This window comes from Poecilia formosa, unplaced genomic scaffold (genome assembly GCF_000485575.1).
Source record: "Poecilia formosa unplaced genomic scaffold, Poecilia_formosa-5.1.2 Scaffold394, whole genome shotgun sequence".
Lineage (NCBI taxonomy): Eukaryota > Metazoa > Chordata > Actinopteri > Cyprinodontiformes > Poeciliidae > Poecilia > Poecilia formosa.
In genome coordinates, this window is record NW_006800333.1 from 268,661 (window position 1) to 281,816 (window position 13,156).

Consider the following 13,156-nt stretch of genomic DNA (forward strand, 5'->3'; position numbering starts at 1 on the left):
GTTCAGGTCCGTTGGGGTCCGTTCAGGTCCGTTGGGGTCCGTTCGGGTCGGGTCGGTTCAGGTCAGTTCGGGTCAGTTTGGAACCGTTTGGATCCGTTGGGGTCCGAGAACCCGGGCAGAACCAAGACGGAGCATCTGTTTTCTGGATCAGCTCTAGTCCAGCTGTGAATCACCGGAGCATCAAAACGTTTCCTGAACTTTGCTGCGGAGCTGCAGGTCAGGCTAAAACTGATCGATTCTGTTTCTGCCCTCTAACGAGACAAAGTTGCCTCAGAAAACAGCTTAGTGAATATATTTTGTTTGATCTGACTCGCACTGTTTTGGCAGACGAGAGCAGCGCTGGGTGAAATTGCGTTTGAAATGTAATCAAAGCTGGAAGAGGGTCTGAACGGCAGCAGGAGCCAGGCGCAGAGTCCCTGAGGAATGAACCTCTCCAGCTCCACCAAAGGCTGCGGTAAGCTCCGGACTAAAGGGACTTACAATCACTTTGACCTCAGTTAAACATACAAATACCACCTTAAAAAAGCCCGTCTGCTCAGACGTGTAATAAGGTTGCAAATCCCAGTTCAAAAGATATTTATTTTAAAGCACCTCTATTTGCATTTGGTCCTGGGCTGAGCTTAAGCTGCCACAACAAAACCTGCAGCAACACCAGAGAAATCTCTCCGCCCGACTTCAAAGGAGGAAACATTTATTCTTGTTCTGATTCACATCCAAAAAATGATTATTGACACTTAAAGAGGGAATGCTGGGAATGGTTAGGAGGATCCAGGTGTGTTGGAGCCATCAGCAGTCATCCTCACCGCTCCTACTTTCACCTCTGGGCTGTTATCCTGGAGTGACGCTACATGAACAAACTCCAGTTACAACATGATGTAGCCAAACAGACAGATTCCTGGTTAGTGCACAGTCTTCATTATTCTAATGTTCTTCTCTGTCAGTCTGATACTCTACCCCCGTCTGCATGTGTGGAGGAAAACAGAAACGCTTCACATCAATGGTGCAGCAAGGTGGAGGCGGGATGATGGTGTGGGCTCGTTTTGCATCAGATAAACTTTGTTAAAAACTAAGTGCAGAGATAAAAACTAAATTCATTACATTTTTAAGGAAACTTTATTTTTCACCAATGTTTTAAGATTTTGACTGAGTCAGTTTAATTTGATTATTTTTTAATGACTTCATGGAAAGTTTTGCTGCAGGAAACATGAGATTTTCCAGACCTGAAGGCAGATTGGTGACCAGTTCCTCCGTCCAGGATGTTTTTATTTACTAATAAACTATAATCTATAATTTCCAATGCATCCATGTGCGTCATTTATAAATTAACATTCGATTTCTGGTGATTAAATGAGACGTTAATGTTTGGTTTTGGTCCAACATTCAGCATCCATCTTCAACAAAACCAAATTTCACCAGAGATGATGAAACTTTTAGTTTTTATTAGAAAACTAAAGCAGAGCTGACTGCACAAAAAATAAAAACATTGTTTGGTTTTGAATCAGCCTCATATCCTTCAAATGCATTTTTAACTTTCATAAGTCTATGAGGGAAAACTCATCTGGACTTCCTGCGAACCCGTCGGCGGTACAAACAGAACATTAAATAAAAATGATAAGAGGAGAGAAGGAATGTCGTTCCAATGAATATTTCAGCTTTATCAGGACGGACGTGTTGCTGTTTGTGGACTCACCGCACGTTGCCGTTGTAGATGTTGAAGGTCAGGCAGACGATGCCGAGCAGGATGCCGAGGCCGGCGAAGACGGACACCGACGCAAACAGCTTCTGAGACAAGAGGCGGTACTCCTCCAGAACCACGGTCCGGTCCGCCGGAGGCTTCCCGCCTGAATAGGAAAGCACAGGAGCCTTCAAAGATCTGAGACGACGGTGAGTTTCAGATGACAGAAAGGCTCCGCCAGCCTGTAATCAGTCAGTGCTGATAAATGATCCTGCTGCGCTAAAATAATTCAGTTCCACTTTTACAAACAGTAAAATCTGTAAAAACTTCCTGATTTCTGTAAAAACTGATGGAAACAGAAACAAGTCGGCTTCAGGGTTGTTGGTAAAACATTTAAAGCTGTTCTGTCGTGTCTGCAGCTTATTTTAAAACCACACTGCATAAAAGAACAGCCTGTAAGTGCACTGTGGGACATTTAAATAAATTTGACTATTAGATCTAATACTACGGTTGCTGATGTAAACAGAATAAATGAGGTAGCTTCCCTCCAAACTGCCATGGGAGTTTGGTGCAGCAGGAAACAGATTTTACTTTCAGTCTCTGTTTTCCTCCTGAATTCATTCGAATCAAACAGAAGATCACAGATTTGCTTCTGGAAGCGTCTCCAGTTCGGACCAGCAGACATCACATCAGACCAGACAGATCTCAGTCACTTCTGCTTCCCACCACACCGTTTCCGTCAGGCTGAGGTCTGGGCTTTGATTAGACCAAAGCAACAACTTGATTCATTTCCTTCTCAGCCATTCTGTTGCAGATTTGCTGCAGTGAGCCTCCGCTGTCAGACGGACGGATGACCAGCAACATGCATTAAAAAACACAAGCAGGAATTAAATGTTTAGCAGATTCCATCCAGCATGTTGATGTTTTCATATCTGTTTCTTTTCTCTGTGACCTTCCTGAAAACATCGACACAATCTCCACATTTTGCCTCATTTAAGATGCAGGAACAGCAGCTGGGAATAGCAGAACCTTCACTTCCTCACAGCGGCAGTTTGTTTGGACCCCAAGTAGCTCCAGATGACGAACACTTTTCACGGCAGCTCTGACTCCATGGCTTTGTGTGTGTGTGTGTGTGTGTGTGTGTGTGTTTACAGGTGAGTGAGTAAAAACCTTTACAACAAGGCCAAGGTTAAAAGGTGCTCTGGAACAGCAGACCATTTCACTCTGTCTGGCTCTGGCAGTTACACAAGCTTTGCTACAGATTCAGTGTCTGGTCTGAACACGAAGGTCACACACGCAGCTCCTGCGACGTTACGAGCTGCAGCATGCAGCACAGAGTGTTAACAGATACAGGGACCGGGCCGGCGCCGCAGAGATAAATGCCAACTCTACGATGACCTGCGTCCTGGAGGCTCCATGTTGGGAATCTGTTACAAGGAAAAGCTTTTCTTTGAGGAGAAATTCCCTTTGTGACTCAGATTTCCTTTGCTCCTAGTTGGGAAATGAGTTGGAGCCTCAGACGGCTGCCTGGGAGCAGGAAGGTCCCGGGTTCGAGTTCTGGCCCGGGATCTTTCTGCATGGTCACAGGGTGAGTCCTCTGCAGGTTCCTCCTGCAGTCCAAAACCATGACTGATAATTGACTGATTGGTTAATTGGTTTCTAAATGGTTTCTGGATAAAAACAAACGGTGGAAGAGTTCAAAGAAAGCTGGATGGAGATTTACGTTCCCGTTTATGTCCATCAGATCTGAACTTCTCCCTCCAGTGCATGATGACCAAAGTGGCACTGACCTGTAACAGCTAACAGCAGCTAGCCTGGACAGCTAGCACCAGTAAACCCTCCTGGTTTCTGGCTTCCTGCTGGGACTCGGTCAAACTGAGCGTTTTGTTTTTCAGACCCAGACTCTGCCTCTGCTGTATTTACTGTTTGTGAGCAACGGGGCCTTTTCTGTCCAACCCCCACCCAGAGTACTGAGACTACAGCACTGCAGCAAAGCCACTGCAGCAAACACTGTCAAAAACAAACTGCTTCATTCAGTATCTGGAAACTAAAACAGTGATCCACTAAATGTGTCAATGATCCATAATTATGTCCCCAAAGCTTCCTGGTGATTGTAGAACAACAACAAACTGTTTTAATGTTTTTATTTTAAAAAGTCTCAAATCGTTTCTATTTCCACTGAATGTTCTCGTTTCTCTGCGTGCAGCTCCAATCTCCAGGAGTTTTATTAGCTGTCATGGTAATGACTTTTATGAACACATTAATCTCTCTGCTCATGTTGCTTACTGTGTGACTGCAGGCAGAACCTCACTACAGATCTACAGGTTTCTCTGTTCAGAAGCTTTATTCTTAGCCCTAAACAATAAATGTAACCTAAAGTCACCGTTCCAAAATAAAGGCTGTGGTGTAATTCAGTTATCTAATAAGGAGATGTATCAAATATACTTTACTTAGTATTAAATCATAATTCAGTTATGGAGTCTGTGGTCATAATCATGTAACTGCAGACAACATGACCTGATGAAACTCCGGTTTAAATCAAACATTCACACAACATGAGCCTCATTCACCTCCAGTCAGAAGATAAACTGCTTTTGAGACTCGAGTTTAAGTCGAGTCTTGAGTTTTAGGATGTTTTCACACCTGGCAGTCCAGTGAACTCGGTTTGATTGAGGATCAAAGTTGCAGCATTCAATCCATTTCCAGCTGCTGTGGTTTTCTTTCCACTGCACTGAGTCAAACCAAGCAAAACGTTTCAGGAGCCTGTTCCCCTCCTCGCCTGTGGGGGCGCTGTACCAAGAATGTCTGAAGAAAATGACATAAATAAAACCCTCTAAAGAAACAAAAAACAAAAACTAAATTGGAGCGGCATCAGATTTTAGCGCTTGGTGGATTTCTCCTTTGTCTTTGGCTAAAAACCACGAGACATTTCTCCTGCTAACGCAACGCTAGTTTTTGTTTTGGTTGTTTTTACCCAGAATGCCCTGTGCTGCAGTCCACTTCCTGCTTTTGGAGCGGCCTCCAGTCCACTTGTTGTTCACATATGCACTCAAACCGAACCAGAGTTCAGTTTTATCCAAACTAGACCGTTTGAACAGACTTTCTGGCCAAACGGACCGGAGTTGGATTACAGCAGTCTGACGATGGCTGCTGGGAATGAAAGCTGAATTACCGACACGAAATGGAAAATCCCAACAAATACTGCATCCAACCAGTCCTTGTTATGGAGTAAAGCTTCTTCTCAAACAAGACGGAGGCTCGTATTTCTTTTACTGAACCTTTCTGTTCAGTATTTATTGAAGAGGAAAAAAAACGGCGTCAGCTGAATAACGGGCAACAGCTGTTCGTAACCAATAGCAATCAAAAGTCAACAAAGCAAGATAGTGACAAAACAGTAACAGATCCTTAAGCATTCTTCAAAATAAAAGACTTCCTCTATTCAAATAAATCATGTCTTGCACTGAAATATATTTCACTTCGCCTTTGTAATTATATACAATCATGTTCAATACAATTAACAATAATCATCATGTAAATTATGCTTAACATATAATTATAAATCAGTCACTTATCATGCAAATATACTGAACAACATAAGTGTAAAAAAAGTCACAACAGTCCTCAGTCAGTCTGACATTGCACAGAAGTAACAGATCAAATTTAGCATCTCTAATTAAAACTGAATGAAATAATTCCTCTGACTGTAATAAAACATTTTATAGTTTTCTCTGGAGGCTCTGACTGTTAATTGGTGATGTAATTTATTTTTTCAGAGTTGTAATGAAACATAATCTGAGATCCTAAAGCTGAGTTTTTCCCAGAGTTTTAGATTTGTGACTGTCTCCACCAGGTTTTGTTTTATCCACGCAGTCAGAGGTTGTTCGCTCAGAGTAAAGCTCTCCCTGACTGAGACTGAAAGTCTAAATAAAACACCGGGGGCTTCAGTGGTTAAGGAATGTGTGTATTAACCACCGAATTATTCATGCTTGCGTAGCTTTACACCAGAAGAACTCCTCAGTGAGACAGGTTCAAACACGGGCAGATGGACAGGGAGCCTCTTTCACACACAGCAGCCTCCGACTGTCTGTCTGCAGGAATCTGCGCCTGCCTGCAGATCCATGCGTGTTCATCTGAGCACAGCATATGCAAATGTGGACTAAATAAATCCCACACGTATGTGGATCTAGACTTCAAGCATGAGTGAACATGCTCAAGTGCGAGCCCGCGGGAAGCCTTTCTGCATGCGCGGAGCGAGGAGTGTGTGCATGTCAGAGGGGAAGCAGAGCAGGAGTGTCAGCGCTGCGTGAAGCTGATGTGTCAGATGTCAGAGGAAAGTGTCAGAGTGTCGTCCCTGCAGGGCGTCGAGACGCCCATCACGCTCTGTTTAGATGCTTGTCACCTCAGTCACACAGCGAGTATGTAGCTGGTGACATCTGAGCGAGAGGAGATATTTATTAGCATGTAGAGTGTTACCTTCCACATTGTCACACTGGCTAAAAAATGAAGACCTGAAGGGGAAAAGATCTGAAATGAAGTTCAGGATTCAGAGTGAAATCGTCTCTTCCTTCATCTCTACACACCAACAGGAACTTCCTCAGTTCATCAGGATTTTTCACTAACAATTATATGAACTGGTTGCAGTTTCAAACTAATTCAACAGGTGGCGCCTCTGAGCTGGTTGGGCAACTGACAGAATCCATTCAGCTATAATGACCAAAGCTTTGAGTAGGCTAACTTCTGTCAGAGCTAATTTTGCATTTAGGTCTTTAGCAATTATGCAAACTCTGAAAAAGTTCAGCACTTTTATCTCCCCTAAACTGATTTTTCCAGATAATTTATAAAAAGTTTATTTGGCTGTTTTGTAAAATTTCAGTTGAATGGAATTAAACATCTTTTTTAAAGTTTTGGTTTCTGAATGTTAAGGGGAAAGTCACGTCACCGCAAATATGAGATTTTAAAGTCTTCATCACAAACAGAAGAACAGCTGAGCTTCAACCTCCAGAGCATCGTAGATAAAAAGTTTAAACTGAAACTGCCCACCTGAACAAAGGGATGTTATCTTTACTGCACTACGTCCAAACAGCACTTTCTTTGCTTTCACTCCTTTGTGAAGAAAACTGATCATCACAGTCTCTATGGGCGTATATTAATCAAACATCAGGATGAATAAATTCCTCTTCTGCTCCTCTGAAAGCTGATGGAGCGTAAACGTCTGTCAGACTTCTGCGTTAGGTTGGATCTCTGCGTTGAGGCTGACTGACAGCTCAAAACTTTTCCAAAGATACGAAACATAAACAACCAACAAACACCAATTTATTTTTTATCAAAAGATGATGCATTGCACAAAGATAATTCAAAGCAACAGGCCTATTATTATTTATTTCCATTTTAAACAAAAGCCCTCAGGACTTCTTTCATCCTTCCATCTGAACACGCCAGATTTCCTCCAGGAATCCAGATACTGAGGTTTAAATGTTTCTCCGTTGCCAGGTACAGGTGATATAATCCACCAGTTCATGAGAAAAGAAATGGAGAAAATTCCAGTCCCAGTCAGACTGACACACTGGTTGCTTTGTTTGTTTTGTAATATTTTGTTTGGGCCAAAGCAAAGAGCCACTGGAAAAAGGCATTTCACAGGTTTAAGAAAAAGAGAAAGTTGCAGAGTAAAGAGGAAGATGAGCAAAGAAAAGAAAGAATCTCACAATGAGCCATGAAAAACCAGGAGCTTAAATACTGAGGTAGTGATGAAATGTGACAAAAGCAGCAGATGAATTGATTCCAGGTGGAGTGGAGCAGCTGAGGGGGGGAGACGAATTAACACAGAGGAACCGAACCGACTCGGATCCTCAATGTCTGATAATGATCGAATACACAAAGAACAAAATACAAGAAACTAAACGACTAGGAATGAATTCATATGGCAACACCTTGATAACAATAATGAACACAAAGAAATTAATTTCATGGGAAGATGTGTCCAACATGAAAAGCATCTAAAACGCTTGTTTGTCCAAATGCTAAAAAGTGTTTCCTTTTCTGTTTCATGTTTTAAACTGGAGCTGATCAGCAGTCAGTACGAAAACACAGAGCAGCGTTTTGTTCGTCCACATCAGTGAGCAAACCAGGAACCATTTCCTGTCATACTTCAAAACAAGAGTCCAGAATAGATGCTGGGTCTCCATCTTAAAACAGCTACTTATTATTACTGTCCATAATAATAACGACATTATTTCCCCTGATAAAGTGATAAAGGTAACGTCGTTTCAACAAGAAATATTGCACCATCTTAGTGTCATGAAGTCTCGTTTCACCTGATTGCCGAACTCTACGTCTGAAAACAAAGCCAGCAGCAAACAAAACAATAAATATTACAAAAATTTAAAATCCTGAGTAGCAATATTAAGATATTGATTCAGTTTTGTGAAGAAATGTATTTAATTTATGTAATATCTGGATCTGAATTCGCTGCTAAACGGTTTGGTTATTTTTTGTTTCGCTGGTTTGTCACTCGTCACTTTCATTTTCACAGCCACCTGGCGGAGCACCAATCAGTTTGTTTACTGTGCAGGAACATTTTTGATCTCAGCTTTTTAGTGTTTCCCTACAGAATGCCGCAACAAACCCGTTTCAAACAAACATCAGGCTTTATGACAGACAAGAGGAAAATATTAGAGGCTTTTAAATTCCTTCTAGGGTTCTTAACGACTTTCCAAGACTTCTGAAGTCTTGTTTTCATCAAAATCCTTTTTTGTTTGCAGCTCTGTGTCCATCTTTGTAGAGCGTTTCAGCAGAAATCCAGCCTGCAGTAATAACAAGCTGCACAATTGTGCATTGACCCATAATTCTTACTCTTCATGTAAGAACTGAGAGGAGTGTGATGTTAATCATAATCCAACATTTACCTCAAAGGGTTTTACTGAATAAGATGCTTCACCTTTACATCGAAGTCAAAACAGACAACTAAATATGGAGCCAGAACCAACAATGATGAATATATTAGAGAACAGCTTGCCTGAAGATAGCCAACATGACACAGTCCTGGAGTTCTTTAAAAAGCATGCAGTGCAGTAAAAGTGTCAGAGTCGAGTCGACTGAGAAGCCTGTGGAGGCTAAATTCATACCAGCTACAGATCCGGCCTGCGCTGCTAACAGACAGCTGAGCGATGTGAAATGACAAGGCTCATTCGACCTCGGTGCCAACTCCAATCTAACTCAGCAAAACTCTGGATTAGCCTTTGGCTCATCTGGTCAACAGAACAGTGAGGCTGACAGACCAGCGGATGGACTGAAGCGTCAGCTGCGGCTCGACACTCTGGTCTTACAACAGCCAAGTTTCACAACTCAGACCCAAAGGAAACGGTTTCTGAATGTTTTTACATATCCGATGCTTTCTTTAAATGAGATCCGTTAGTTTCTCCCCTGTTACTGTGTAATTCAGCCAGTCATGGCAGGATGTGGTCAGGAAAGCCTGGCAAAAATCACATTTATCTTTGCTTCTCAGGAAAAGTTTAGTGTTGAAAATATTTGCAATGTCAAGAAGAAAATGACAGAATAATTTCCTTGTGCGGTGGTAGAAGCGGTGCATGCCTAATTTTAGGCTCAGCTGGTTCAGTGACTGGGATTCAAAGTAAACCTCTGGTCACATTAAATGAGCTGCCAATCACAGAGCGCTACAACACAACGCAGCTAGCAGCGCGTCTGACCAATGAGTCACCACCTCATTTTAAACTGTTTCACAATCATAATTTATCATGACTGAAATTATTTAACAACTAAGATTCAAACGTCAGTTTAGTTGTTTGAGTCCATTTAGTGCCTGGCTTGGGATGCTAATGCTAGCCAAGCTAGCATTTTGTCTAGCAGGGAAGCCTAAACGTTTCAGGATTCTCAAAAAAACGCTACCATTTTGGAGTTGGTGGCATTTATCGGAAATGAAACGACTCAACAGTTGAGTTGAGCTTTTCTTTTGTTTCCATCCTGCAGGTTCCAGAAACGAAGCCGGCAGCTCGTCCAGTACAGTTTCAATAGGAAACACCTGACTATAATTTAGGCCAGGTAATTTACAACATGAAGTTCCAACACTTTTCACTTGCTGCAGTTCTCTTTCACACTTCACTGTCAAACCAACCAAACCCTTTGAAAAGCCTGTTCCCCTCCTCGCCTGTGGGGGCGCTGCACCAAGAAACACTGACGCAAACGACAAAAATGGAGTCAGATCTTAGCGCTGGTAGCATTTCTCTTTTGTCTTTGGTTAAAGACAACAAGACATTTCTCCTGCTAGTGCTAGCTGAGGATGTTTGTTTTGGTTCCATTTACCCAGAATGCCCTGCGCTGCAGTCCACTTCCTGCCTTTGGAGCAGTTTCCAAACTTCTTGGCGTTCGCATACGAATTCAAACCGACCCAGAGTTAGTTTGTAGACAGACCAGAGTTCACACCTTCACAAACGAAGCAGAGTTTCTACATAAACAGACTGGAGTTAGATTACAGTGAATTAATCAGAGATGGACTTGGATCTCAGTCAAGGTGTCTGAGCCATATTTTCCTTTAAATCTTACATTTTCCCTCTGTTTTAAGGTTTTCATACATGGACCCAATTAAGAGTCGTCTTTCACTCTGGTGAATAGCTACACAAATAGGCCTGTTATGCTACCATATTAAATATTTAATGGGAAGCTTAAGGTTATAAATGTGAGTGAATGAATGAACAGGAAGCCGGAGTATTCCTGAGTGCGTGTGCATGTCAACTGTCCATTCACTTATTGTGTTTGCAGCACTGATACCCTCCTCCGTCCTTGATGAAAGAATCGGGACAGGGTGTTGCCATGGAGACCCTGCTCTGAAACAGTTGCCACAGCGATTAGAAGAAAAGCTGAGCTGAAGCGGTTGTTAGGGCGACCGAGCAGCGAGTGAGAAAGTGCCGCGTGGTGCAGGCTGGTGGTGTGGGGGGCAGGGGGCTGGTGAGCCCTCGATGAAATGATTGGAGGGGTTAAATGGAGAACCGCTGTGTTTACTCCACCCTGTCAGCATGGAGCAATTCAAGCTCTCAGCCCCCACCTCCCCTTCCTCCGCTCTTCCAGAAGAAGACTTCCCTGAACGGAGTCAGCCCCAAAGAGCAGGAAATTACTCACTTCCCCCCAACAAAAAGATGTCACATGGCGGCGCCTTTATTTGGTGAACAGTCAAAAACAAAATCAGGCTGCAGAAAGGGAGGGCAATTTCTCAAAGGAGGCAATTAAATATGTTTTGTATCGCAAAAGAAACTCACATCTGACCCTTTAGAGGCAAACTCAGCTCCTTCTCACACAATAGAGGCTACTGGTAGCAACAAGGCAACGCAAAGAGCCGGACATGTTTACGGGTCAACCATGCTTCACCACGGACGCCGACCTGGAATCTGAGCTTCTTCAGGACTCGGTTAAGCCTTGGCAGGCATCCGTTTCCTTAAAAGCCTAAAACAGGGCAGCTTTCACTGGGACACGAAGGATTGATCAGTGACACGCTCCGTCCGTAGACAAGTGTGTCACCTCTGCAGGGAGCAGCCGGGCCAGTAAACAGGCGCAGCGCCGGCCGTGGTGTTGGAGGTAAATCAACATTAACGGGTTTTCACGGTGAAGTAGGAGACAGGCTGCAGACTTCCAGCCAACGCTACGCTTGGTGTGGTCTGAGCTGCACAAGTTCTGGTCCAGTTAGCCTGTGAGGTGTCAGGCAGAGATGTTTAGCTCATTAAAACGTTTCCTGCTTATTAAAAAAAGTGCGTTGGTTATCTCTGCTGGTCATTAGGATAAGTAAAAATCCTTTTTTTATTGCAGTATTTAACCTCAAACCTGCTTTTCTTCTCTGTTCCATTTGATAGCTGCAGGAATTACAGAAAATCACAACCACTTGAACATCCACTTGATGAGCGGAGGGATGCATTTACCCAAACCGTTCAGAGAACACAGCATCACCCGTTCAGAAAGTTTCATACGGGGGAAAGCAGTGGCAGCTTAAAGACTGACAGCGAGCGAACGCTGCCAATAACAGCCCTTCATCTGGAAAACCTAACTACAGCCAATTGCACTTAATGTGCATCAGATTTGACACAAATGCGTTGATGGAACTCTCCTCTGCCCCAGTGCGATTAACTATCCGCCTGCTGCAATATGACTCGAAAACCATTTTCAAACATGATGCAATGCCTGTATTGAATGGCTTTTTATGTAGTTGCAATGGAGAGTTTTAGAGGCAAATTGTTCCAGACTTGAAAGATTTGGAAAAAGACATCGGAGTTGTAATATTCTGAAATGATTGTGTAGATTCCAGGCAACCGTTGCTCAGAAAGATGTTGTTTACCAGAACATGTGAGTTAAATCTGATACATAAGTGCAATATGGGACTTCCTGTTCAGATGGGGGAATTATCAGAGTAATGAGACGCTGAGATCATGTTCAAATACGGGATGAAAGATGAGAAAACAGCTTTCAATCTGGATGGATGGATGGATGGATGGATGGATGGATGGATGGATGGATGGATGGATGGATGGATGGATGGATGGATGGATGGCAGACGGTCGGATGTCTCACCGATCCAGACGTCGTTGTTGAACCAGCTCAGGTTCATCTGGGAGCTGTCATAGTAACCAATCTTCTTATAACTTCCTCCTGCAACATCAAGAGGAACAACAGGAGCTAATTATGTGTAATTCCTTCTGTCACAGAGCGAGTAAACATGTATTTATAGCGCAGGTATTTCTGTCAGTGCAGCCCACGAGAGCAGCAGAAATGAGATAAACAGCTAAAGTAAATGATGGATGAAAAGCAGCATGGGGAGGAACAAGGGGAGAGAAGGAGAAAAGGGGAGAGGGGAACCGGGAATGCTGATGAGCTGCGGGTGGGATCAGGCATTCCAGTCAGGTCGCCTCATCCTGGATGTCAAATTACCTCAACGCCACGGCAGGAAGCGAGAGACGCAGCGTCATGGAGACAAGGGGGCTGGATTAGAAATTTTTATCCGTTAGGACGCCAATGAGAACAGAGGTGGAGAATAATCCCCCACCTTATCTGGAGCTGGGAAACTCATTAAGTCACTGGTGACAAATAGGATGCCATTTCCAGAAACAGCTTAAAACCGAGAGGCTTTTGGCCAATTAGAGCGAAGGCCTGAGTCACCACATTCCTGCATTAAGTCTGTTAGCATGCGCCGCTACAGCGTTAAGACTGCAGCCAGCTGCTGCAGCAGCAGCAGCTGCAGCAGCAGCAGCAGCAGTTAAGTCTGTTAGCATGCGCCGCTACAGCGTGAACACTACAGCCAGCAGCTGCAGCAGCAGCTGAAGCAGCAGCAGCAGCAGAAGCAGCAGCTGAAGCAGCAGAAGCAGCAGCAGCAGCAGCAGCAGCAGAAGCAGCAGCAGCAGAAGCAGCAGCAGCAGAAGCAGCAGCAGCAGCAGCAGAAGCAGCAGCAGCAGTAGCTGCAGCAGCAGCAGTAGTTGCAGCAGCTGCAGT

The 13,156-nt window shown here is 43.6% G+C and overlaps 1 protein-coding gene and 1 long non-coding RNA gene across 2 annotated transcripts in view; one reads left to right on the plus strand and one right to left on the minus strand.

The window, feature by feature from the left end:
• LOC107833474 (uncharacterized) overlaps positions 1-1,460 on the plus strand; it is a 3,136-nt gene extending 1,676 nt beyond the window's left edge. The window contains exon 2 of the long non-coding RNA XR_001659218.1: positions 7-1,460. This is a non-coding gene — a long non-coding RNA (uncharacterized LOC107833474). The remainder of the gene's footprint in view (positions 1-6) is intronic.
• The window catches only part of gabbr1a (gamma-aminobutyric acid (GABA) B receptor, 1a), a 93,802-nt gene that overhangs the window by 26,339 nt on the left and 54,307 nt on the right, over positions 1-13,156 (minus strand). The window contains exons 15-16 of the mRNA XM_007576011.2: positions 12,242-12,319; positions 1,691-1,841 (exon numbers count right to left, since the gene is read on the minus strand). Coding sequence (XP_007576073.1) covers positions 1,691-1,841; positions 12,242-12,319 — 229 coding nt within the window. The remainder of the gene's footprint in view (positions 1-1,690; positions 1,842-12,241; positions 12,320-13,156) is intronic.